General features: G+C 40.4%; 1 protein-coding gene across 2 annotated transcripts; it reads left to right on the plus strand.

Moving 5' to 3' along the window:
• Positions 1 to 950: 950 nt before the first annotated feature.
• Positions 951 to 24,799, plus strand: map3k21 (mitogen-activated protein kinase kinase kinase 21). 2 transcript variants are annotated; one of them, XM_046836440.1, is made up of 11 exons: positions 951 to 2,712; positions 13,798 to 13,978; positions 15,163 to 15,311; positions 15,958 to 16,133; positions 19,262 to 19,502; positions 19,614 to 19,736; positions 20,732 to 20,830; positions 21,779 to 21,929; positions 22,539 to 22,633; positions 22,719 to 23,402; positions 24,124 to 24,799. In XM_046836440.1, the coding sequence occupies exons 1-11, from the start codon at positions 1,962 to 1,964 to the stop codon at positions 24,507 to 24,509; spliced, it is 3,036 nt and encodes a 1,011-aa protein (XP_046692396.1). In that variant the 5' UTR covers positions 951 to 1,961; the 3' UTR covers positions 24,510 to 24,799. The 2 variants fall into 2 exon arrangements, with proteins under 2 accessions (XP_046692396.1, XP_046692403.1); XM_046836447.1 differs by lacking the exon at positions 20,732 to 20,830.
• Positions 24,800 to 25,988: the final 1,189 nt, after the last annotated feature.

The raw sequence follows: 25,988 nt of genomic DNA on the forward strand, positions 1-25,988 counted from the left end.
GGATCTGTACACAATTCCTGGAAGCTGAAAACATCCCAGTTCTTGCATGGCCATTGAGCATGTTTATGATACTCTGGATCGGCGTATACAACAGCGTGTTCCAGTTCCTGCCAATATCCAGCAACGTCACACAGCCATTGAAGAGGAGTGGACCAACATTCCACAGGCCACAATCAACAACCTGATCAACTCTATACGAAGATGTGCTGCACTGTGTGAGGCAAATGGTGGTCAGACCAGATACTGACTGCTTTTGGACCCCTAATACAGTAAAACTGCACATTTTAGAATGGCATTTTATTGTAATCAGCCTAAAGCACACCTGTGCAATAATCATGCTGTCTAATCAGCATCTTGATCTGCCACACCTGTGAGGTGGATGGATTATCTTGGCAAAAGTGAAGTGCTCACTAACAGATTTAGACAGATTTGTGAACAATATTTGAGAGAAATAGTCCTTTCGTGTACATAGAAAAAGTCTTAGATCTTTGAGTTCAGCTCATGAAAAATGCAAAAACAAGTGTTGCATGTAGAATTTTGTTCAGTGTATATATCTAGCCATGATGACTTACAGTAATAAAGGTTACAGCTAAGCAGAAGCTTAAAGGTTTCTCTCATGGACATGAGCATGGGGTCAGGTCATAGACGTAAACCTGAGCTTTAACCACTGAGCCACTTTATCTCTTGGATGTCTTCATATATTAACACCATTTTTTGGCAAAATGTCTTCCAAAATCCATCATACATTGTTTATATTATATATTTAACAAATAAAATACATGCATTATTGAAACATATATGAAATGCAGAAATATATAATCTTTCTGTGATTGTTAATGTGTTCATCACTTATCCTTAAAAAGAATGAGCATGTTGGACAAAATTGCATTTTAATTCTAAAAGATGTTTACTAAATTTTTGTAAAAAAAAAAACAAAACAAAAAAAAAACAGATTTTGTAAACTTTTCGAGGGCAGAATTACTTTTTTTTTAGACATTCCTGCAAGTACAAATATATTCATTGCTGTAATCATTTCTAAATACTGTGTACACCAATTCATAAAGGTCACGTGGGCTTTTCGCAACCAATCAGAATGCACTCATTGGCTTTCACGAAGCACGGGAATGCTGCAGGAGAAAAAAAAAAAAAACATTGTAGGCGGGGCGTAGGACGTGACGCCGAAATTTGATTCGTTGGAGTTCCCTGTGATTGACCGTAGCCCCGCCTCCCAGTGTGTGTAGCAGGCGTGTGTGCGGGCTGAGTGGCGGAGGCAGGCTGACGCCATGGCTGTGTTCCGCCGAGATACCGAGCCGAATTCCCGGACCTGTGGATCTCTCTGTGGTTACAGCGCTTTTCTTTAAACCGAATCGTGGACTTTTGGAGTTTCTTGTGGCCAAATGTTTGCTTTGTGAGCCGTGTTTCCGGATGTGTGTGAGTGAGAGAGAGAGAGTCAGGTGAACTGAGAGGCGGTTAGTAAACTTGTTGAGGACTCGGTGTAGCTCGCGCGCTAACTCACTGTGGAAGTGAGAAGAAGGAAAAACTGTTTCTTTTTTATTTCAACATGTTTTTGTGCTCCGGTTCTTCTGAACTGTGCAGGTAGGAGATGATTAGCACCTGTATGTTTACTTCTTTGCTAATGTTAGCTAGCTAGTCACTCAGCGGTGGCCTTTTCGACTCCGACTCTGGAAAAAGTTTTCTGTGTAACACCGGAAGTTAGTGGTGTAACATCATCTTGGAGCACTTTTCCAGGCTCAGGTTTAGGTGAATGAGGAGGACAGTATGCTATGCTCGGGCGCAGACAGGACACACTAAAAGCCCGTAACAAGTAAGAAACTCGTGCACCGGGTGATGAGCGCGTCCGCGTTGCAGCCACTGGAGAGGTAACGCGAACCTGTTTGCTTTCCTCCTCCGCCCGGATCATCAGCGCACCCACCTTATGGTGCCACCGCAGGCGCCGAGTCATGGATGTTCCCCGGGCCGTTTTCCCGAACGGTGATGGCCGACTAGAGGAGCACGGCTGGCCGGAGAGCTCCGCGTCCTCCTCCTCCTCCCCCACGAACGCGACGGCGAACACGCGCGCGCGCTCGCTCTGGACCGCGGCGTACGACTACGAGGCGAGCGGCGAGGACGAGCTCAGCCTGCGGCGCGGCGACGTGGTCGAGGTGCTCTCCAAAGACGCGGCGGTCTCGGGTGACGAAGGCTGGTGGACCGGCAAGCTCAACCACCGCGTGGGCATTTTCCCCTCCAACTACGTCACCTACCAGACGCCCGCGGGCTCCTCGCCGTCCTCGTCCGATCCTTTGCGCATCCCGTTCGGCGCGCTCGTCCTCGAGGAGATCATCGGCGTCGGCGGCTTCGGCAAGGTCTACCGCGGCACATGGCGCGAGCGGGTGGTGGCGGTAAAGGCGGCGCGCCAGGACCCAGACGAGGACATCACCGCTACCGCCGAGAGCGTCAGGCAGGAGGCCAAGCTGTTCGCCATGCTGCGCCACCCGAACATCATCCGGCTCGAGGGCGTGTGTCTGGAGGAGCCCAACCTGTGCCTGGTGATGGAGTACGCGCAGGGAGGCACCCTGAACCGCGCGCTCACCGGCAGACGCATCCCGCCGCACATCCTGGTCAACTGGGCCGTGCAGATAGCCAAAGGCATGCAGTACCTCCACGAGGAGGCCGCCGTTCCCATCATCCACCGCGATCTGAAGTCCAGCAACAGTAAGAGACTTTTTGGTCAAAGTGAAATTAAAACCTGAAAAAGTTTTATGAATTTATGATGGTCTCAGAAAAGTCTACTAGTATTGACCACAATGTCAGTTTTACATCATAATATTGCTCAGACCTGTACAGCACCATTCAAAGTCCTCTTATCTCCTCTCATAGGGCTGCTGCAGTTTGTTCTGCTTCACTCAGTCTGACTGTCATGTTCCTGATGACTTTCACAATTAGTGTGTTAATCATTAATTGTCATGCTCATTTAGAAACCCAGTCCAACAAACCGGCATGTTTCTGATCTTTTTTTTTTTTTTTTTTTTTTTTTTCCTTCCTAAATTTGTCTAATGTGAATCTTTCATTTGGCTTCTGATCTTATTCACTACTGAACAACTGTTTTAGCGTAAAAACACTTTAAAACAAACAAAGGCTTTAAGAAGCACGTTTTGGTTCGACACACTTTCTGGGTAAATAATCACTTAGGCCTTGTTCCCGTGTGCAGCCAGTCTGACTTCAGTGACCGCATGGGCTCAGTACACAGATAGAGTGCTGTAGGTTGGAGATTGGGAACCTCTTTGCCCATGTGTGCAAACTGTTCACTATCTGAAGTGCTCGTCTTGTGGGGAAAAATAAGGAATTGGCGTTTGATCCTTTGTTTATAAAGCTGCCAAAAAACTGTTAAAGGGTTTTCTCTGATGAAATTGTAAATAATTTAATTTTGGGTCAAATTCTTTGGTGGGGATTGATTATGTATGAATATTATGCATGAAGTGTATGGAGTTATTACATCAGATATCAGGCAAAGACACCCGGGAACTTTCTTCCATGCAATTTTGTGTGAACGACTAGACAATGTAAGAGAAGAGCATAAACTCTCGGATATCGCTATGCAAAATGGCATGCATGTCCATTTGTCGATCCAGCCGTTTCAGAGATGCTGCTAGGACCTCCTGAATACAGGACAAAACGTGTTTTGCTTTTATCAATCTAATGTTTTGGTTTGCTCTTGTTGGTGCAGTGAAGCGAGAGGTTTTTGAAAACGAAGGTTTTTCGCATCATTTGTTTATATGGATAAATCTGATACTTTGGAACGTGTTCTCCATGAGAAAGTCGAAAGCTTTTTCATTAGTGACTGAAACACAAGGCTGAGTTCACTGAGGTTAGAGGTTTTCTACCCATGGAAAAGGGCCATCTCCAGGTTTCTTGTGTGTGTTGGTTAGTTCCACTCTTATGAGGATGTGAAATGAAGTAAGGGTTTGAACAGCTGGTCTCTCCAAAGATCTCGCCTGCATGCCTCTAAAACACTAACAAAACCCCACCATGCCTACAAATGATTCTAATGTGCTTATTTCCCAATAGTATTTAGACCAGGGATTCCTGCTATAAATAGTCTTTATTTGGTTGTGATTGCTTTCGGTTTTATACTATGGTTTGAAGGGGTTGGTATTAAGTTACCACTTTGGTGCCTTTGCCAAACTTCCCCCAGCGCCCAGTGATGCAGGAGACGTGTTCCATTTCTAAACATTGGAATGAGGAAATTCCTGCATAACTAGATATTTTTCTAAAATAGAAATGTCTCATAAAGAACTGTTTTGGAAACGAACGTTAAACTTTTGCCCCAGACCTAAAGGGTAGATGTCAGACAGCTTAAAAAAAAATTTTTTTTTAAGCTGAATTGTGTGTGAATTGTGAACATCTTGTTGCTCCAGATAAGAAAAATCTAGATATGCAGTTCTGGACAAAAATAAAACATTTGGCAGATTTCACAGTAAACATGGACAGTTGATTTGATGGTTTGTGCGATGACCCACGTGATTAAATCAGCTCCACGGTTCCCCGACAGTGACTTTCTTTTCGACCATATTGCTTCAGATATGGTTAAAAAAAAAAACATTGCATGTAACATCTCGGTGTTTTCCTGAGAAAGCAGCTCAGGAAAGGACTCAGTATTGCATGACCCTTGTGATTCCCACAGGATGAATGCTACGACTTAAACAGTGCTGCTAATCCTTTAACCCTGAAAAGGGCGGATGAAAGTAAATTGACTGCTTTGCATTGTCGCACGTCTGAGAAAAACTCTGAGCCTGGAGGAGTAGAGCGTTTTAAAGTGTGCACTAGATATTAAAATGTTTGCTTTTGCAAGCCGAAATGCCCCTGGGACTTTATAATGAAGCGGCGCAAGCCTCGATCGGCACGTGTGAACGAATGATCGTGATAGTATTGAAAACAAATCTGATTGCAACACCAGCGTTCTTCTGAAAGCTTCAGCCCCGGCGCACGAGAGGCAGCGAAGCGCGGCAGTGTCCACCCCCGTGTTCTTATGTAGCATCTACCGTTAACCCAGTGCAGTTTGTTTGTCCTTCCACGGGTTTGTGACGAACAACACTAGAAGCTTGCTGACCTTAATTGAAAAGTAGTGTGTGTGTTTGCACAGGTCTGAACTCGCGCCACCACCCACTGTGCGCCAGAGCTTTTCTGACAGGCCACACTTTCAGCTCGCCTCGTAAGGAGGAGCGCGGTGAATAAGGCAGCCCACGGGTCATTCAACTGTGCCATTGTTCACCCGGGAAAAGGTGAAACAAACATTGTTCGAGAGATACACACAGCTTTTTCCTCAACGCGCCGGACGCACTACTCTTTAATTCGAATATCACGGAAATGTACGTTCTCCGGCGTCCACATGTAAAAATCCGCAATTATCCTTTAAGACCGAGGGGGGAAAAAGTCAGCGAAATAGTGTTTGTGTGCCCTAATCTTTTAATACCTCACTCGAAGGAATGTCTCTAATGAGGGGGCAAAAGCTTAACACAAGTTTGTACAATGGAGTGGTCAAGCACCGGTTGCTAGGTGACCGCCGTCCCAAGAATGGCCGACTCCTCGGGCTGAAAGGCTTATTTTCCATTATATTTAATCTCCTCAATGGCAGCTGCTTTCTCTGTTGAGGAGCATGTGTAATGCCGAACTGCACACAGCAGTCATACTGAAACCTGGCCCGGCGCCAAAGCCTCGGCGCACACGTTAATATCCAGTTTCAACCACGTGAAATAAAAGTTCGAAGAATCTCCGGAACGCGAAGCTTTTCGAGAAGGCATGCCATTTAGAACAGAGATCGTTGGAGGAACGTGTAGTAGTTTAGCGACTCTATTAGCGATAACTGAAAGCTGAATGCTGGGATGTTCAGAGTTATAATAAGGATTTCAAATCTCATCTCCATTTATTCATTTTTCAAACGATTGAGAAAATTCTTTAATTTACTGCCTTTGAAAGTTTCTTGTTTATCAAGCAGATTTCTTAACAATGATTCATTATTCTAGCACATTTGCTCTGACATTATATTCGGCTTAAAAAAAGTTAGCAAAGGCTCTTGTTTTAGTATTTCAGTACTTTTCCCAGCACTATTGTTACTGTCAGTCCGTGATCATTACTAGCTGATGTGCCTTTTCTGGAGGCGAGTAGAATTTTGTATGATAATTTTGACTGAGATGGAACCATTGGCTGATATACACTTAATGCTAAACTGTCTGTGTTGGGTCTGGCTAACAAGATACTGTGGATGTGGCAGATAGGGCTTCTGTAATTATACAAATAGGGTTGTAGCTATCGATTATTTTAGTAATCAAGTATTCTACTGATTATTTCCACCGATTAATCGAGTAATTGGATAGGAGGTACTTTTTCCTTAATTTAAGAGCAATACTAAATATACATGAGAAAATAAATTGCTGAAATGGCACACAAGGAAATCGGTGCATTTAATTGCATATAACATAAAAAAAATGAATAAAAAATTTGTTGGAATTGCGAGTGGGGAAAAAGTTGTAATTAGGCAAACTTTTTTTTTTCATGTTGTGGAAAAGGGCTTCATAATTAATTTTTTTTTAAATATATTTTTTTCTATTCCAAAAATGTTCTTTGAGTTTTTCTGTGTTTACCTGGTCAGAGCGCGCATCACTATTAATGGTCCGTGGGGAAACGCTATGTTTCGTGTGTAGTTAAACTGACAAAACGAAGCATCAATGATTTTTATTTTATTTTGTATTTTAATTACTCGAGTTACTCAAGGAATCGTTTCAACCCTTTATACAAATGTATTATTGAGTTGAATTCAGTCATAGAATTATCTGCATTCACTCTGCTGGGACCTGAATGTCCACATACTGCTATCAAGGGTGCAAATTATTTTGCACCATCTACAGAATAGAGAACGCGATTTGTATTTGTATGAAAACTAGTAACAAAAGTTCTAACTTTGCACCAAGAATCTGAATTCTGTACAGTATGTAATTTTAAGTGATTTTTTGGCGTTTAAGAATTGCAGTACGGCTCTTCAACCGAACACCAGGAGTCAAACCCAGACAAGGCTTCCGCCAAGGGAGCAAAACTGGCCTGATTGGGAGAAATGTTATTAAACAGGGGTGTCTAATCTTTTCCACAAAGGTCTGGTGTGAGTGCAAGTTTTCATTTCACCCAAGCAAGCCCACACCAGATTCTACCCGTTTATATCTCATGATTTTCATTTTCACTGATTCGAGTGTGGCCTTTAAATGGTTGGAATGAAAACCTGCACCCTCAATTCTTTGTGTGAAAAGGAATGGCATAATATTTCCTTGCTGCCAGTCAACATGGCACTAGCTAATGGTCATCTGTGAGCTCATGTATATGCAGAAGAGGGCAGAGAGCAGAGAGCGAGTTCTGCTGCACTGAGATTGGGGGGAAAAGCCTAAAAAGATTGGATATTCAAATAGTATTATCGTAGATATTGTACATAAAAATAGGAAAGAAAAAAAAAACAGAAGTTGTTCCTTGTTTAATCACTATTTCTTTCTTTGATTTGAAACACGAGTATCACTTTCCAGTATAATACAGAGACACCAATTCAGTCTACAGCATAATAGTGGGTTTTAAAACTGGTTGCATAATTGCTGTTTGGGATAATAATATATTACTGGAAGTGTTCTGCTGCCAGTGCTTTAACTACTGGTTCTTAAAGCTGCTCCAATTTCAGAATCAACCTAAACATTAATTTAGGGTGTAAGTGGCATGTTTGCTGCTTTTAGGTTGCAGCTGGATGAAGTATGACCCTTGCAGAACATTTAACTTTGACTCCAGGTAGTCAATTTTTTTTTTTTTGTTTGGGGGAAAGGTGTCCGTTTCCTTCATAAGTTTTAAGTGTTTTAAATGCTGCAAAAAACAGCTGTGGTGATGTTCATGCTAACCGCCCTAACCTGTTTCAAATAGTCTCACGATACACATCTTCCTGTTTAGATATAAAAATAAAAAAAACACTAGACACTAGTGCTGCACGATTACTCGTATCGCATTCGCTTGTGCCATTAGACGACGGCAAATGTTGCGATTTGAAACAAACAAGTGCATGTGTGGACACTTTCTGAGAACAGTTTGCAGATTTTCCACTCCGCTAACAAAACAAAAAAAAGTCCAGATACTCTTTCCGAGTGTGCAGACCGGGAGAAGCAACTGTGCAACATTCGCTAAATTAAAGTTGCTACATCACGTAGCGATATGACATCTTCAGCAGATCGTACTGTTCCGGGTTGGAAGGAAGAGACGATAGGTGACGGTTCATCAGACAGAGATTTCTTTTACTTTTCATTCACTTTTGCTATGCCGCCTTCCCACACACATTCCCATACACATATCCCCATAAGCCATCAGCTCTACCTGGTATCTCTCTCTCTCTCTCTCTCTCTCTCTCTCTCTCTCTCTCTCTCTCCTGGTGTCTGTTAACTCCTGAGCAAGATTCCATGTGGCCATTTTCACAAATACACATTTCAGCATTATCGCTAATCTGTGTGCATTTTTGTTGATCACCAATCAACTAAACTCATGATACCATTTATTATATCGCAATATTGACCACAATAATCTCAACATGACATTTTCCCCAAATCGTGCAGCCCTACTAGGCACCAGTCCATAAACGCAATGACAAACTACTGACTTTGCATTCACTTCCAGCTCCGCATGCTCTCTTAGTAGTTCTTGTACACTTTGCTGGCCACAAGCTTGAGAAAGTTGGAGGTTGCAGTCAGCAGTGTATGGACTTTAGTGCTCGCCATACAGTGATATTTTTTTATTAAAATAATTATAATTGTTTTTTCACTTGACCAGCAAGATTTAGTTGTGATTTTAAAATGTATCGGTCTGAATCTGTTAGCTATGAGACTGAAAGTTCATTTCAGGTTTGCTGGTGGGTTTACAGGAAATGGTCCGTTCACATGTCATCTTTTGGCAGCGGTGGACGCGATACACAAACCATGTAGTTGAGTTAAAGTAGAGATACACTTTAAAATATTACTCAAATAAAATGCACATTTTTTTAACTTTTACCCGAGTAAAAGTACAAAAGTATTTGCTTTTCAAATGTGCTTAAGTATCCAAAGTACTAGGATTTATTATGGCTATAATGTTTTTATCATTTTTTTTTTTTTATCACAAGACTCTGCTTTATCAACTTGGTTTATGTAAAAGTACAAAAGTTACTCTTAGTACACTAATCTGTTAATAAACTGATAGTCAAATTCTGATTGATATCTATTCAGATTATCATGACCTTTTCACCTACTAAAAAGAAAATCACACAAATGAGGTCATGGTGTTGTGGCAAGTTTGAGTCAGGAGTTTCTTCCATCGTTTATTTCTTTCAGAATGTTCTGCTTGATGTAGAGCCGGTGCTAAACTGTATGTTCGTGTTTAGTTAAGTACCAAGCGGCAATCAAAAAAGTTCAAAACAGAGTGCGTGCTTTACTCTGATTGGTGGACCAGTTAAGTTCTTATCATAGACACTCAGGAATCTCTGGAAATGAGCAAGCAGACAATGCTGCCAAAAAAGCTCTATCTTCAGAACCAATTAAATGCCTCATAGCTTTTACAGATCTGAGACCATTAGTAAATACATACATCTAAAATAAATGGCAACTGGAATGGGATCATTGCTTAAATAACAAGCTACATGAAATTAATCTCGATGTTGGGGTGGGATTCTCACTTTCAACAATCACTGGGATGAAAAGGGACACTTAAAATTAACACACGCATTTTTACTAACGAGAGAGAAAAAAAATCCCCCAAAATGCCAAACCTGTCAAATCTCGATGTCCATTAAGCATGTTTTGATGGACTGCAATACTTATAGCCTTTGGAGAAACTTTTTCTACGTTCTAAGTTTTTAATCTTAAACATATTTAACATTTTCCACCAAATTGTATAACAAAACTAAGCTTTCACCATGAACATAACCATAGAAGATGACATGGCACTGAGAGAGAGGAAAGCTCTTATCCGCTAATAATAATAATATTAATAATAATAATAATATTTTATTTATAGAGCACTTTACAACAGCCAAAAGGAGCACAAGGCACTTTCCAGTAAAAACAATAAAAGACAACAAAATATAACAAAGTAAAATAACAGTCGAAACAGGCTATGTGTTAAAAGCTTGTATAAATAAATGTGTTTTCAACTGCGATTTAAAAACACTCAACACAGTGATGCTTCGAAGGTGTGCGGAAGTGCGTTCCACAGCTTTGGTCCCTGGACGGCAAATGACCGCCTCAAACTTTTTATATTTGTACTTGGGAGTGACCAGAGAATTATGTCCAGAAGGTAATAAGTAAAAAGAACCGATTGATTTCGCAAAATGTAAGAAGTGAAATATTTGACTTTGAAATGCAGTGAAGTTTAAGTTGCCCCAAATGGAAATACTTCAGTAAAGTACAGATATGTGAAAAAACTGCTTAAGTACAGTAACACTACATTTATTATGTTTCTGAACACCACTGCTTTAAGGATGAAAGTGGCCATGTTTTGGTTTCATTTATTACCGAATTTAAACATGTCCGACTCTTGTAATATGGTCTGGCTTATCAGAATCTCACTGACTCATCACTTTTTTGGCGAAATTTTAACTAAACCTGATTAATTACCGTAATTTCCGGACTATAAAGTGCACCCATATATAAGCTGCACCCACTGAATTTTACAAATATTTTATTTTTAACATAAATAAGCCGCACCTGTCTTTACACAGGCTTTAATGAAAGACACGTTACACACGGTGTAACGGGTGAAATATGTTGCGCTTCCTTTAGGAGCATAGCGGTATTTTGGGAATAGCCTGCACTGCATTTTCCGGTATTACTGCTTGTGTGCAAGACGAGGATTATGTCCTTATTATTTTCTGATGCTCATTTCTAAGTTTCTTTGACTAACCAATAACGCTGTTGCCAAGAAAATAAAGCACGAGTTTTGGAAACCTGTCTGTGCTTATATGATTTCTGTTGCTGGAGTTAGCGAGCTCTCCCTTCACCCAGACTCAACGCGTTACAACGGCTTGTATCTAAACAGTAGCCTACCAAGAAAGTCATTGTTTACTGTCTTCCTCCTTCCTTTCACAACTATTTCTCTCGAGAGTTTATCTTTTGGCATCGGCGTGCGTTAAAAAAAAAACGTTTTTTCTCCCGATGCCGTGCAGCTCAGAACACAGGTGAAGCCGCGGGGTTCAAAACGTAGGAAAAAAAGTAGCGGCTTATAGTCCGAAAAATACGGTACTGTTAGTGAATTGGTGCAGAAGCTCTATTTTAACATTAAACCGTAGTTTTGACATGCACTCTTCTAGAAGTTCTGGCTTTAGGATCTGGTGTTTGTGTGGTCTTGATTATATTGGTCCTATAGGAAATATTGTAGTGGCTTTCCCAGGAGATCGAGCAGTAACACTGACAAAGGGTTTTGAAAGGGTCATGGTCTAGTCGCAAATCTTTGCCACTTTTTTGCACTTGTTTACTTTTCCATGCAGCTGAGTGGTGAGATTTTTCCTCGCCTCTTTTACTTATGTGGGGCTGGAAATGTGTTTAAGGAGGCAAATATACACAACCTGAAATAGTACAAGATAAAGCACTGCATTAGACTGGCAGCCTTTGGTGACTGTGCAAAAGATTCTTTTTTTTAAAAAGGGATTTGGTTGATAAGGTTGTGTTGTTCATGTTATGGGGAGTGTCTTTCCATAATTCTGTGTTCACCAAGACCTATCAATATTGAATTGTAGACAGTGCACTTGAATTTAATCGTTCATGCAAGTCCAGATTTGGGAACCAGCAATATTTTAAGTTGCAGCCATGTCTGGATATGAAGGATCTAGAAAGGAAGAAATCGGGTCATGTGTTTGTGCAATACAACTAATCTCATATGATGACTTGAACTTTGGTGCACGAGACAGACCTGGACTGCTGCCTGTTAGTTATTTGAAATCGATTTATAATAAGAAATGACTCACTTATAGCAGCAAAATTACCATCACACTTAGAGTGTTTGAAGGGTTTTTATGGTAAATCAAACACTATGAGCTGCTGTTCCTCCTGTGTCACTTGTTCATTTTCCATGTATTCGAATGTAAATTCTATTGGTTGCAAGCACAACTTTTTATTTATATTTTTTTAAAGCTGTGAATTTACATGCTCAAGAATTGAACTTGTTTTTTGGGTAGAAAAGTGTAAATACAATGCCAGCTCAGGTTGAGGTATTTCTGAACGTGAGTCGTGAAATTGCCAACATCTATAATAAATCGGTGTTTACTATCTTTATATATATATATATATATATATATATATATATATATATATATATATATATATATATATATATATATATATATATATATATATATATATATATATATATATATATATATATATAATATAAAAATATGGAGTAATGCAGGCAAATGAACTAACATATGGGGATGTGGGAGTGAGTGGATTTTCTGTTTGAGGGGCCAGAAGAAGCTTCCAGAAGGCCTTCTTCCCCATGTTGTGTATTAAGGGAGTGGAAGAGTTTCCCTGACTGCAACAGATTTGAGTCCATTGTTCAGATGGCTGAAGTCCTTCACTATCTTCCTGGCCTTGGTCCAGCTATGCATGCTGTAGATAGACTGCAGGGAGCAAGGAACTCAGTGCAGATGGTACACTCAGCTGAACACACCACTCTTTAGAGGGCCCACCTATCATTCTTGCTGCTCTTCGCAATACCAGGCTGTGATGCTTTCTGTCAGAGTACCCTCCATGGTGCTCGTGTGAAGCTTCTTGTGTAAATTAAATTAAATTAGAGGTCAGTCTGAAGACTTGAGTGTCTGCATTGATCAGTGCCTTGACCTCTTCACCAAGATGTTCATGTATGGGCCACTATGTTTATTTGGGCCCAGTTTTTTTTAAGCAGTTGGTAGGTTTTGTGCTGAAGTCAGCTATTGTCTTGCTGACTTTCAGGAGGAGGTTGTTCTCTAGGCTTTTAATCTTTCTCATGTATGCCATTTCATCTTAAACAGAGATGTGGCCACATAGTCATAAGGAAGTGAGTACCGGTACCTCAGGTGGCCCATGACACACCCCTGTGGGGCTTTATTGCTGAGGCTCAAGCGAGAGAGAGGTATGTTTAGTAACTGGACTGTTTGTAGTCTGCCTGTCAGGACATCCACTTGGGATTCACTGATGAAAGTCCCAGGTCCTTCAGTGAAGTTCTGAGAAGTGTAACGCTGAACTGTCATCACAGTGCAGTCGTCACACCATTTTTATCATTTCCCTTAACAATGTTTGGGACGATATGCACACTGTCATGGGTCTGTGTTATGTAGTCAAAGTCTGCATACCGTCCCAATCACTGTTCTCTCTTCTCACCAACATGACCCCAATTCTTCAGAATGGCACAGATTCACATAATGACCTCGACTGAACTACAGCACAAACACTGCAGCTTGCCAGCTTATCTTTTCTAAATAACTGCATTGTTCACAGCCCTACTGGTTTGACTGTAACTGTAAAGTGGATTATCTATCTATCTATCTATCTATCTATCTATCTATCTATCTATCTATCTATCTATCTATCTATCTATCTATCTATCTATCTACTAAATCTGTTTGTTTGATTTCTTGTGCTGATTTTGATTAAAAGGATCACCATAGAGACCAAATTATGACTAAATTTACTATATAAATATAATATAAATATTTTACATGAATGAAAACGGTAGGTTGTGTTTATCATTTGTGCGTCTGCATTCTTTTGTTTCCTCCACCAGTTTTACTACTTGAAAAAATTGAGAACAACGACATCGGTAGAAAGACACTGAAGATCACTGACTTTGGCTTGGCTCGAGAGTGGCACAAGACTACTAAAATGAGCGCTGCTGGCACATACTCGTGGATGGCTCCTGAAGTGATCAAATCCTCTCTGTTCTCCAAAGGCAGTGATGTGTGGAGGTAAGGCAGTATACCAAAATAAACGACTAAATAAAATGATTTTTGTTAGTTTAACTTACTAATAATAAGAAGAAGAAAAAGAAGAAAAAGATGTAGTGTGCAAGTTATAATTCTTTTTGAGCTTTGATTTTTTTAAATGTTATAAAGCCAAGATGAAATGAGTTTTACTCGTTCACTTAATGCAGTGCATTGTGTTCTATTAAACTTTTCTACTCTGTATTTCACGTTTTATGTTTGTTTAACTTTTATGTACTTATTTACTTAAACATGGTAATGTGTACAAGAATGTAGTCAAAATGTATTGTATTAATGGGAAAAGGCTGCTGCTGCTGCTGATGTTAGCTTAGTGCCACTTATTAGAACATTCTGATGTCGGTGTCCAGATAATAGGATCTGTACTGTCAGTAACTAATCTTATTAGAAACCGTATGGGTGGAATTACATACATTCTATGCATGTGGTCATTATGATAAAATTATCGCCTCACGCTGTCCTATATACAAATGTCTGACCTGATTTGTATGTGCTATTTGAACACCCTACTTCATGTAGTCCCTATTTGCTGCTTTAATAACTTCCACTGTTCTCGGAAGCTGTTCCACTCGATTTTGGAATGGGATTGTAGATATTCCTGCTCATTTGACTTTTAATTCTGCCACATCCATAAATATTGTGTAATTATATCGCTGCAACTTTGTTTAAAATAGTTTGGGGAAAATCATATAGCAGTGTATACTAAGATCATTAAAGTATACAGTAGCAATTTGGCAAGTTGATAAAGCATTGGAAAAGGTCCAGAGGTTTGTGGGTGAGGGGGGGGAAAAACTGAAAGGCAGTGAGACAAAATTTTAACTGAATATTGCCACTAATTTTACATCAAGAATAATGTAAGACCTTGTCATATGCTTATTTCAAATCGAATAAAATTTTATTTCACATACACGTTCTTACAGATTACACGTAGTGAAAGGCTTATGACTACTGTCCAACATCGTAATGGAAATAGAATATAAAATAAGAAAAAGGTGTAACTATATAGTTTAAAAATATGGACAAATATGGACATTAGTTCAGATTTAAACTGTCCTAGTTTGATTGTCACTATAGTGTTCATGTGCTGATGCTCATAAGGCTGTATGCATTAGCAGAAAGAACCATATCGAGATCTGTTTCTCTCCTCCTAGTTACGGGGTGCTTCTCTGGGAGCTGTTGACAGGAGAGGTACCTTACCGTGGAATTGATGGTTTGGCAGTTGCCTATGGAGTGGCAGTCAACAAGTTAACCCTCCCCATTCCATCCACCTGCCCTGAGCCTTTTGCCAAGCTCATGGAAGGTATGTGTCATTGGTTCATAAGCCAATAACCATTTCCAGTATCCTACACTATTTTCACCTAAATTGAGAGATTTATGATCTCCACCTGTCAAGATACATAATGCCGAGTGGTTTTCATGAACAACACTAAGTTAATAATCTAATCAGTATCCACAAGGAGGGTGAGGACCTCCTTTTTTTTATATATAACCATAGAAGTCAATGTAGCGCTGAAGATCACATAGTGTGTGTGTGAGAGAGAGAGGGAGAAAGAAACATGTTAGCTCCCCCTCTTTTCTCTGTCTTAGGTAAGAACCATAATGCGCTACCTACCGATACCCTGCATGTGCACCAGAGCCGGTGTGTAACCACACCACCAACAGCCACTTTAATATATGACATCATGCCCAATGCTCTTATTTCGAGCAACTGATCCAAAATATCTTATTCATACAACTGAGCAGTTGAGGATGAAGGACCTTGCTCATGGTCCTAACATTTAGCCCCTGGTGTGCTGGTATTGGAATTCGCCATCAGCCAATCAGAAGTCCAACATCTTAACCACTGAGCTAATTCGAAACATTTAGCAATTCGGTAACTTTGATTCCGGAATTAGAAACGACTGATTGGTACCCTCCAGCTCAACGCATAACGTTTGTGACCTTAGAATGCTGGGAGCAGGATCCCCACATCCGCCCGATGTTCACCACCATCCTGGAGCAGTTGACAGCCATAGAGGAGGCCGTGATGGCCACCATGCCGCAGGACTCCTTCCACTCCATGCAGGAGGATTGGAGGGTGGAGATCCAGGAAATGTTTGATGAGCTACGGACTAAAGAGAAGGTCAGTTCATTAGTAACCTTGAAGTACACGAGAATACCTTGATCGCAAAAGGGGTTTACTTTTCTATAGAAAGTAATTTTCATGTTCATATATACAGATAATATCTACAGATTGGTGTTTGATAGATGACGACTGTATTTGCTTGGATCCCAGCTTTCTACCAGTAAGCAAAAAAGTCACAAAAACTTCGTAAGGACTTTATGTAGACATGCGGGCTGACAATGTGTGCAGTTGCACATGCCGGAGATATGTCTATATTTAGTTAATTTTTTAGCACTAACCCTGAAGAAACATTATTATTGTGCATTGATCAGTGACTACCGTATTTTTCGGACTATAAGCCGCTACTTTATCCCCACGTTTTGAACCCCGTGGCTTAAACAACGAAGCGGTTAATTTATGGATTTTTCCTGGGTTTTTCCCGGTGTCACAAACTTCAAGCCAAAAAACTAAACAACATAACATTAGACAAATGAAATTTCCGAACGGAAACGAAAAAACGCACTTCACCTGTGTTCTGAGCTGCACGGCATCGGGAGAAAAGCTTCACCGATGGTGATTTTTAAACGCACAACGATGGCAAAAGAAAAACTCGAGAAAGAAATAGTTGTGAAAGGAAGGAGGAAGACAGTGAACAATGACTTTCTTGGTAGGCTACTGTTTAGATACAAGCCGTTGTAGCGCGTTGAATCTGGGTCATGGGAGAGCTCACTAACTCCAGTTGCAACAGAAATCATATAAGCACAGACAGATTTCCAAAACTCATGCTTTTTTAATTTTTCTTGGCAACAGCATTACGGGTTAGTCAAAGAAACTTAAAAATGAGCATCAGAAAATAATAAGGACATATTCCTCGGTCTTGCACACATGCAGTAAGACTGGAAAAATGGGGCGGAAGGCTATTCCCAAAATGCCGCTCTGCTCTTAAAAGAGCCACAACATATTTCACCCGTTACACCGTGTAACAGACACTGTCTTTCATTAAAGCCTGTGTAAAGTTAATTAGTTTCAGTGTAGACACCTGTGGCTTGTAGACAGGTGCGGCTTATTCATGTCCAAAATAAAAATCTTTGTCAAATTCAGCTTATGGGTGCGCTTAATAGTCCGGAAACTACAGTAGTCTTAAACATGCTAAATCATTGAAGGTCGAATCCTTTGCTGCTGCTTGTTAAAACCAGTTACATGCGTTTATTTAAATAAGATAAGGTGTACCTTTTATTTGTCCCACAGTGGGGAAATTTCCCTGCAAATATTTAAAGTAGACAGTACATATGTTTGTCAGTGTATAAATACAAAAGGAAAAGAGACAAACAATGCAGTAGTTACCCCTTTAAACAAATTGCACATAGTATGTATTACGGTCACTGGTTCACTCTGATTGTGCAGCCTAATTGCAGCAGGGAGGAAAGACCTTCTGTCATGCCTTCAGACACTAATGATGTAACAGTCTGTCACTGAAGGAGCTGCTCATAGACAAAACTTTCATACGGGGGGGTGAGAGTCGTTCTCCAGCAATGATGATAGTTTAGCTACCATTCTCCTTTCTCCAACCTCATGTACAGTGTCCAGGGGAATCCCCAGGACTAAGCTGGACTTCCTGATCAGCCTGTCCAGTCTCTTCTTGTCTGCAATAGAGATGCTGCTGCTGCACCAGCAGACCACACCATAGAAGATGGTCCACCACAAAAAAAGTAAAAAAAAAAGGTCTTTAGTAGCTCTCCCTGCCCTCCAACAGACCTTAGTCTCCTCAGCAATAAGAGTCAGCTCTATTCTTTCTTATCAATTGCTTCAGTATTATCTGTCCAGTCCAGTTTGCTTATCAGATGAACACTCAGGTATTTGTAAGATCCTACTCTTTCAATGTCCTTTAGCTTTTCATATACATTTATTGCAACCTGTATGAAATTGGCTTTAAAACAGGGTTTTTCCGTTTTACATGTGGAACATAGTTAAAATCAGAGTTTCCTCAGGAACATATCAAGTGGCGGACTACAAGTGTGTCTAGTCTCAACCTTGCACTTTGAACACTTTAAAATTTTCAATAAACTGGAAAACATACACAGCAATGCCAGGAGTATAAAAAAGAAACTATAGTCAGTGCGGTGGTACAGTATTTGTTAAAGTCTGCTAAAATAAGTGGAATATTTAAATAATAATGTAAAACACACACTTACATTCACAACTTTATTACCCAAATGGGGTGGCATTTGATCTGAGCGCAATGCTGCAGCACTCATGCATCTGTTTCTGAAGCCAACTTCTGCACCTGACGCACAGCAGGAGGACACAACTTCTTGATGGACCCTTGCGAGGTCTGTTTCGAGTGGAACCCGTCTTGGAAAACCTTGACCACTGTACTGTAACTCAGTTTTTAGGGTGTTACTGATCTTATAGCCTCAGCCATCTTTGTGGAGAGCAACAATTCTAATTTTTAAATCCTCAGAGAGGTCTTTGCCATGAGTTGCCATGTTGAGCATTCAGTGGTCAGTATAAGAGAACTGGACTTAAAGCACCACGTTTATCTGCTCTAATACAAGATAAACAAATTTGGTCCTGTCAAGAAGATTAAAAACATGAACATGATGAATAGGACGTGGATTTAGGGTGTACTCACTTTTGTTGACAGCTATTTTGACACTAATGGCTGTATGAGGACAGTAAATCTGTGCAAGCTGCATATTGACTAAAATATATCCAAGTTTCATTTTCATTGTATTGTCCCTTGAGAAGGTTGTACTAAAATGGTTACTGAAATGTGAAGGGTGTACTCACTTTTGTGAAATACTGTGTGTATGTATATATAGATAGATAGATATTACACACCACTAATTTAGTGCTTTATCAGCCTTGATGTACCACATATGTAAATAATTACCATCATCGAAAATGTTCCTGTACTATCCCCATTTCCCTGTACTGAAGAAAGCTGTTTACTCAAAACTGGATACTGGTTGCTGCTGTCAGACTCTGTAAGACTTATTGACGGAACATATTCTCTTATAAATAATGGATCTGATTATAGGAAAATGTGTGTGTTGTGTACAGCTTTGCTTGTCGGACTACTTGGGCTTTTCTTGGTTTAACTACAGTTACATGAGAAAGATGTTCAACTTTCTGTGGTTTTTCAGGAGCTCCGTTCCCGTGAGGAGGAGCTGATGCGAGCGGCGCTGCAACAGAAATCCCTCGAGGAGGTACTAAAAAGGAGAGAGCAGCAACTGGCTGAGAGAGAGATCAATGTGCTGGAGCGTGAACTCAACATCCTCATCTTCCAGCTGAACAAGGACAAACCCAATGTGAAAAAGAGGAAGGGCAAGTTTAAGCGCAGTCGCCTCAAGCTGAAGGATGGCAACCGCATCAGCTTGCCCTCAGGTAACCCCGTTTAAGCGACTGTACTGTTTGGTGTGAATACTGGGGTGTGTTTAGTCACTGCTCCAGTAAAGTCTTAGTCAGCTGTTGAATATTAATATATATTTGTGTCAGATTTTCAGCATAAGATCACAGTGCAGGCTTCGCCATCGATGGAGAAGAGGAGGAGCCTGAACAGCACCAGTTCTAGCCCTCCCAGCAGCCCCACACTCATCCCCCGTCTGCGAGCCATCCAGTGTATGTACTGGTTCCACACACACACACGCACACACACACACATGGCATTTAGCAGATCCCTTGTCCAGAGCTAAGTGCAAAAGTGCTTTGAGTTTCTAGTCTCTACACGCACACACACACACACACACACACACACACACTGCACTCCCGGTTATCTCATCTTATTTAACTTCTACACTGGTTTTTCAACGTTATTACCATTCTAGCTCCAGAAAAATGTTTTCAATTATAATCGTTATTCATTTCAACTTTACCCTGCGCTCACACTGGCTGCAGCGTAGCGTGTCCACAGAGATGACATGAAGCGAGCGAGGTAAGAGACGGCACCAGGTGAAGTTTAATTTGATGCAAATGAGAAGCAAAGCAATTCGCTGACATGCGCCAGTGATATGTAAAACATCGTCTCTGTGTTTACGTCTACTCACAGCTCCCGAGTTGGTCAGGGATGCTCGTCTGGTTGCTCGTCACGCTACTGGTTGTGTTCAGGTTACCCAAAAATCTAACAGAACAGAGGACAGGTTTTTTTTAATCACATAAAAGGTTACAGAAACACTCAAACAAAAACAAATGCAGAGTTTTGAGAATAGTAGCAGATGCATTTATTTATTTATTTATTAGAATTTTGGATCAAAATGATCTGTAGTCAAATGGTGGGTTTTTTTTGTACATAGTTTGTATGGATATTGCACTAGCCTGACTATAACATTAGATAAAGACACAATTTCTTACTACTGGGTCCAGCATTGAGTGATTTTGAATAGGATGAGGTGTGAATGCAGGGTAACAAAGTGCTGATTTTAATATAAATATATACTATTTTATATTGCAAAATATTTTCATATTATACAAACACCAGGTTTATTGATGTAAAATTGGTAAAATAAAATAATACTTACAAAAATATACTTTTTTCCCAAAAATATTGGAACACCAGACTTTTCCTTTATGTGGTTCTTTCCTAGTGCACACTGTTTGACACGGTTCTTTCCCTTCAGTGGGCTGTTCCAGAGATCCTACACACAAGAACAGTTTATATGTGTATCACCAAGATGTGGATATCACAAACGAGTGTAAACCTCATACAGGGAGGAAAGGCAAGGACCATGTGATGTTAAGGCTTTTTATTTTTTCTCCGTTTCCCCCTTTAACACAAGGGCCAGGATTTTGTAGCTGTGGACTGCAGTTTAATCGGTTATTTTTCACAAATTAACACTTTTAGCAGGGTGCAAACTAAGTGGGTTGAAGTTTCGTTTACATTCTGTGCTATTCCTCTTTACGTTTCACAAAAAACGGTGTGGTGCTGCTCAAAAGACAACATCTTGCTTTTTGTAATCAGCTTCAGAACCTCGTAGGTTTCACCAACGCACAATTAGCATTTCACAGGGTGGATTTCAGACAATGCGAAATGATTACATAAAGCAAGATTTTATCTTTTGCCTGTAATCAGTAAACCAAAATGACTCAGAAAATGTGTCACTGTGTCGGAAATGGTGCCCTATTCACTGTTGTGTATGTAGAAAAATAAAGAATGCTACATAGAGCACTGTTACAATACAATAATTAAATCCGCATCATATGCAGGAACAAATATAGCATCACACAGCCAACTGTGGGGTCCGAACCTAAGAGATTTTAGATGAACATATGGTACAAGATGATGAGAGCTCAGCACTAGCTGTGAATTGATGCAGTATTACAATTTCTGCTTAATCAGACAAACTGAAAAAAGTTTTTCAGTTAGTCAGACTCTTTGCACATTTCAGCATGGATAATTGTTTAGGTGGTCACACCAGAGTTTTCTGGTACAGTATTATTTTTTTGCATACCAACCCAAATGATGCAGTGCAGATAAATCATTTGTACACTTGGAAACAAGCTTAAAAGCGATGCACTATAATAGTGAATAGGTCATTGTTTCAGACACAACGCAAGTCATTTACCTGCTCAATATAAAATCAAGCAAACCTGGCGTCTTAATGGATGTGTCACAGTGTGATTGGGAACATTGATCCTCATGACTGATACATTTTTCTCCACTGCAGTAACACTGGACGAGAGCAACAGGACATGGGGCAGGAGCACCATCTATAAGCCTGAGGAGTTTGAGGATGCAAAGAAGGGCATTAAGAAGAAGGTTCGCACGTGGGGTCCGAGCTCCATTCAGACCAAGGAGAGAGGAAACAGTGCTGAAAGGTTTAACACAGAGCTTTATCTGTTTGTTTTTCCTGACGTTGTTGGTGCACTCATGTTATTGGTTATTGGACATCAAGAATTCTTCATGAACAGATGCAAAGTTATTCTTACAATAGAATCAAGAAGATGACGGAATTAGTTTAACTAGCTATATCATCTCATGTCTATAATATCGCAAAAATGTGAATATTTGTTAAAAATAAAATAAAATAAAAATTTGACATTTAAATATTCGTAAGACACTGCCAGGATGGTAGTTTTATCTTTACCTTTTTATCTGTGTAGCCGGACACGGAAATTTTCCGCTAAATTATATAATGCATTTTGTTAAATTAACACATTCGGTACACTGCTCCATACTGATCGCCATTATTTAAGACTCCTGGATAGGCTAGGTCATGTCTCAACTTACAATATTTTCAAGTTACGATGATGTCATTGTAACATGTCTCCATTCTCGGGGACTGCCTGTATTTCAATTGTTATTTATAAAAAAAGCAAAAACAAAACCTGAACACAGTGCATCCATTGCAGTTGGGTTTAAACCTGCCCTTAACTGTTCTTTCATCATGGTTGTAAGCTCCTGCCTTGTTGATTATTTGTTTGCAGGGTTCGCCCTCTCTCGGATGGAAACAATCCTTGGTCTACTACTCTGCTGAAATCCCAGAAATCTGTTCCATTAGCTGCATTGTTTGCTGAGCAGGGTAAGCAAGAAATAGTACGCAGCCTCCATTTTCCCATTCTCTTCTTACCTGCAGTATCACTAATATAATAAACATTCTTGTGTAGGGATGGCTAAAGACGAAACAAGCTCTCTCGATGGTACAGAAAGCAAACCAAAGCAACTCAAGTTCCCCAATCAGGTCTATATTGATCTACCTCTGTGTAAGGACGAGCAGAGCGAGGGGCCTGGGGTCAGTATAGGTTGTGGGACTGAGAGCCAGGAGGAGCCAACCACATCCACCAGCTCAACCAGCACAACTCCGCAGCACACACCCACCAACAGTCTAAAGCGTGCAGGTGGGCTGCGGCGCACTGACACAGTGTTGTACGGTTGTGCCTCGCTTCTAGCCGCTGTGGCTCTCGGCCAAGACCTGCGAGATGCCCACAAGGTCACACCCACTGATGAGGTGGAGCCTCGAGAAGACAGGAAGAAGCGGGAAGGAATTTTTCAGCGTGCCACACGTTTTCGGCGCAGTTCCAGCCCACGCAGGGACGACAGCCTGCTGGTCATGTCCTCAATCTCAGAATGCACCTCGACCAAGTGTCTCCTTCACTTAGAATCTGAGGCATCTGAGCATAGCTCTGTAACTAACACACCACTCAACGGCTCTGGATTCCACAATATCAGCCAGAGCGACAAAAACGTGGGCAGAAGTGATAATCCGTGCCCACCGCTAGTACCACAGCATGGCACCACCTCTGGGTCCCGGCTCAGGAGGAAGAAATCCAGTCCTGCTGTCTGTCAGAATGGTGAGTAATAAAAGATGCTTCAAATGCAATTATCTCTGACTGCATCTACATTTCTGTTACTTGCTGAGTGAATGTTATCTGTAGTATTATTTTAGGATGTCCTATTGAGTATTTGTCCTATTGAAATTTTTCACTGAGACCTAGGACATTTGAAAATCCCTTGATTGAACATTTTATATTACAAACCCTAATAAAAAATATGGTTAGTCTTACAAACCAACCAAGGCACGTTCCTTCAATGTGGGTACCTGACACAAGAACTGAAGGTCATAAGTTCAAATCCCAGCACCATTGAGCTACCACTGCAGGGTCCTTAAACAAGGCCCCTAACCCTCAAATAATCAGTTGTATTTCGCTCTGGATAAGGGCGTCTGCCAAATGTCGTAAATCTGGAATGAGATGTTCAGCAAGCTCATGCAGGGGTGTTTTTTTTTTTTTTTTTTTTTTTTCTTTTCAATTGTCCACACACGTTTGGATATATATGATACTTTTTTTCGGCTTCTCCCGTTAGGGGTCGCCACAGCGGACCATTCGCATGTTTGATTTGGCATGTTTTTACACTGGATGCCCTTCCTAACGCAACCCTCCCCATTTATCCGGGCTTGGGACCGGCACTGAGAGTGGCTGGGGTTGGTTCCGGATAAGCATTCATATTGCTTTAATTCAGTCTTTTGTTTGTCTAAATACTGTTTGTTTTGGGTTTTTTTTTTTTTTTTTGCAGCTGGTACAAACTGTATGATGTCTAGCCCTGCTGGGGAGAGCTCTGGAGTAATGTCCTCCCAGAAAAAAAACCCAGAGGGCAGCCAGGAAAAACAGACTCCCCCTGACTCAGTCTCCAGGCCCAGGCCATTGTCTTTGAGATCTAAACCTCACTGCTGGGGTCTTCTGAGGAGCAGAAACAAGAGCTACTCTCTAGGTCACTGCTCTGGAGAGAAGAGTGCGCAGAGCCTGGGCATCGTGCTGGCCTCCGAGGTCAAAATGGGCTGCTCTCTTTTAGACGTGGACACAGAGGGACAGAAAAGAGACTGCACCGTTCCCCTTTGCCGAATTCAAAGCACACCAAGTCGTCCATCTGTCTTCGAACTGGAAAAGGAGTTCTTTTCCTAAAATGCGCTGCCTCTCCTCTCCTTCTCGAGCACAAACCAGCATTCTGACTGAAATCCAGTAAATGGTGACAAATGATCCTTCTGTGTCGAGGATTCGCAAAACAGTGGGGCATTTTAGCCCAAGTGTTAAGCTGCTGGAGTTGTCATGTACTTTTTAAATTTTTTTTTATTTATATTTTGTTTATTTTGATAAGTAATTTAATATGAAAGGACGTACAAACAAAATGATCAGCATTCCATTTTTACTGAAGAATGGCCAGTGCGTAGTAGCTGAATGTTTTTGTTTTGTTTTGTTTTGTTTTGTTTTTAAACACTACCACTTGTGCACATTACATGTTTTCAAAAAAAAGTCTGCATATTAAGATTTTGCAGGCCTTAAAGTTTTATTTGTATGAGGAAAAGTTGTTTATTCAACCTGGAATATTAGAGTTTATTCTGAATTTATCGAAAATGAAAGTGTGGTTTTTATATATAATTTTTTATATACTACTTCAGATTTTTGCCTCCTGGTTGATCTGAATGTAGAGAGATGCTGCTGTACGGTGCACACATATATGTATGTGTATATATACGTGTGTGTGTGTGTGTATATGTGTGTGTGTGTGTGTGTGTGTGTGTGTGTGTGTATATATATATATATATATATATATATATATATATATATATATATATATATATATATATATATATATATATATATATATACAGTACAGTACAGACCAAAAGTTTGGACACACCTTCTCATTCAAAGAGTTTTCTTTATTTTCATGACTATGAAAATTGTAGAGTCACACTGAAGGCATCAAGGGCTATTTGACCAAGAAGGAGAGTGATGGGGTGCTGCGCCAGATGACCTGGCCTCCACAGTCACCGGACCTGAACCCAATCGAGATGGTTTAGGGGTGAGCTGGACCGCAGAGTGAAGGCAAAAGGGCCAACAAGTGCCAAGCATCTCTCGGGGAACTCCTTCAAGACTATTGGAAGACCATTTCAGGTGACTACCTCTTGAAGCTCATCAAGAGAATGCCAAGAGTGTGCAAAGCAGTAATCAAAGCAAAAGGTGGCTACTTTGAAGAACCTAGAATATGACATTTTTCAGTTGTTTCACACTTTTTTGTTATGTATATAATTCCATATATAATTTCACATGTGTTAATTCATAGTTTTGATGCCTTCAGTGTGAATCTACAATTTTCATAGTCATGAAAATAAAGAAAACTCTTCGAATGAGAAGGTGTGTCCAAACTTTTGGTCTGTACTGTGTGTGTGTGTGTGTGTGTGTGTGTGTGTGTGTGTGTGTATGTATGTGTGTGTGTGTGTATGTATATATATATATATATATATATATATATATATATATATATATATATATATATATATATATATATATATATATATAATAAATGTATGTATGTTAATGAAAAAATGTCAGTTCCCTGAGGAAGTTAAATGGGTCATGTGACAGTGACTTCCCCTGCAT

Source organism: Silurus meridionalis, chromosome 2 (genome assembly GCF_014805685.1).
Source record: "Silurus meridionalis isolate SWU-2019-XX chromosome 2, ASM1480568v1, whole genome shotgun sequence".
In the NCBI taxonomy this organism is placed as follows: domain Eukaryota; kingdom Metazoa; phylum Chordata; class Actinopteri; order Siluriformes; family Siluridae; genus Silurus; species Silurus meridionalis.

What these genes read in the sequence shown, in the direction of transcription:
- map3k21 (XM_046836440.1), top strand. Translation starts at nt 1,962, where the DNA reads ATGGATGTTCCCCGGGCCGTTTTCCCGAACGGTGATGGCCGACTAGAG. An exon ending in TTTTGCCAAGCTCATGGAAG is followed by an intron (nt 15,312 to 15,957) that starts GTATGTGTCATT and finishes TTGTGACCTTAG; the next exon opens with AATGCTGGGAGCAGGATCCC. An exon ending in CCGTCTGCGAGCCATCCAGT is followed by an intron (nt 19,737 to 20,731) that starts GTATGTACTGGT and finishes CTTTCCCTTCAG; the next exon opens with TGGGCTGTTCCAGAGATCCT.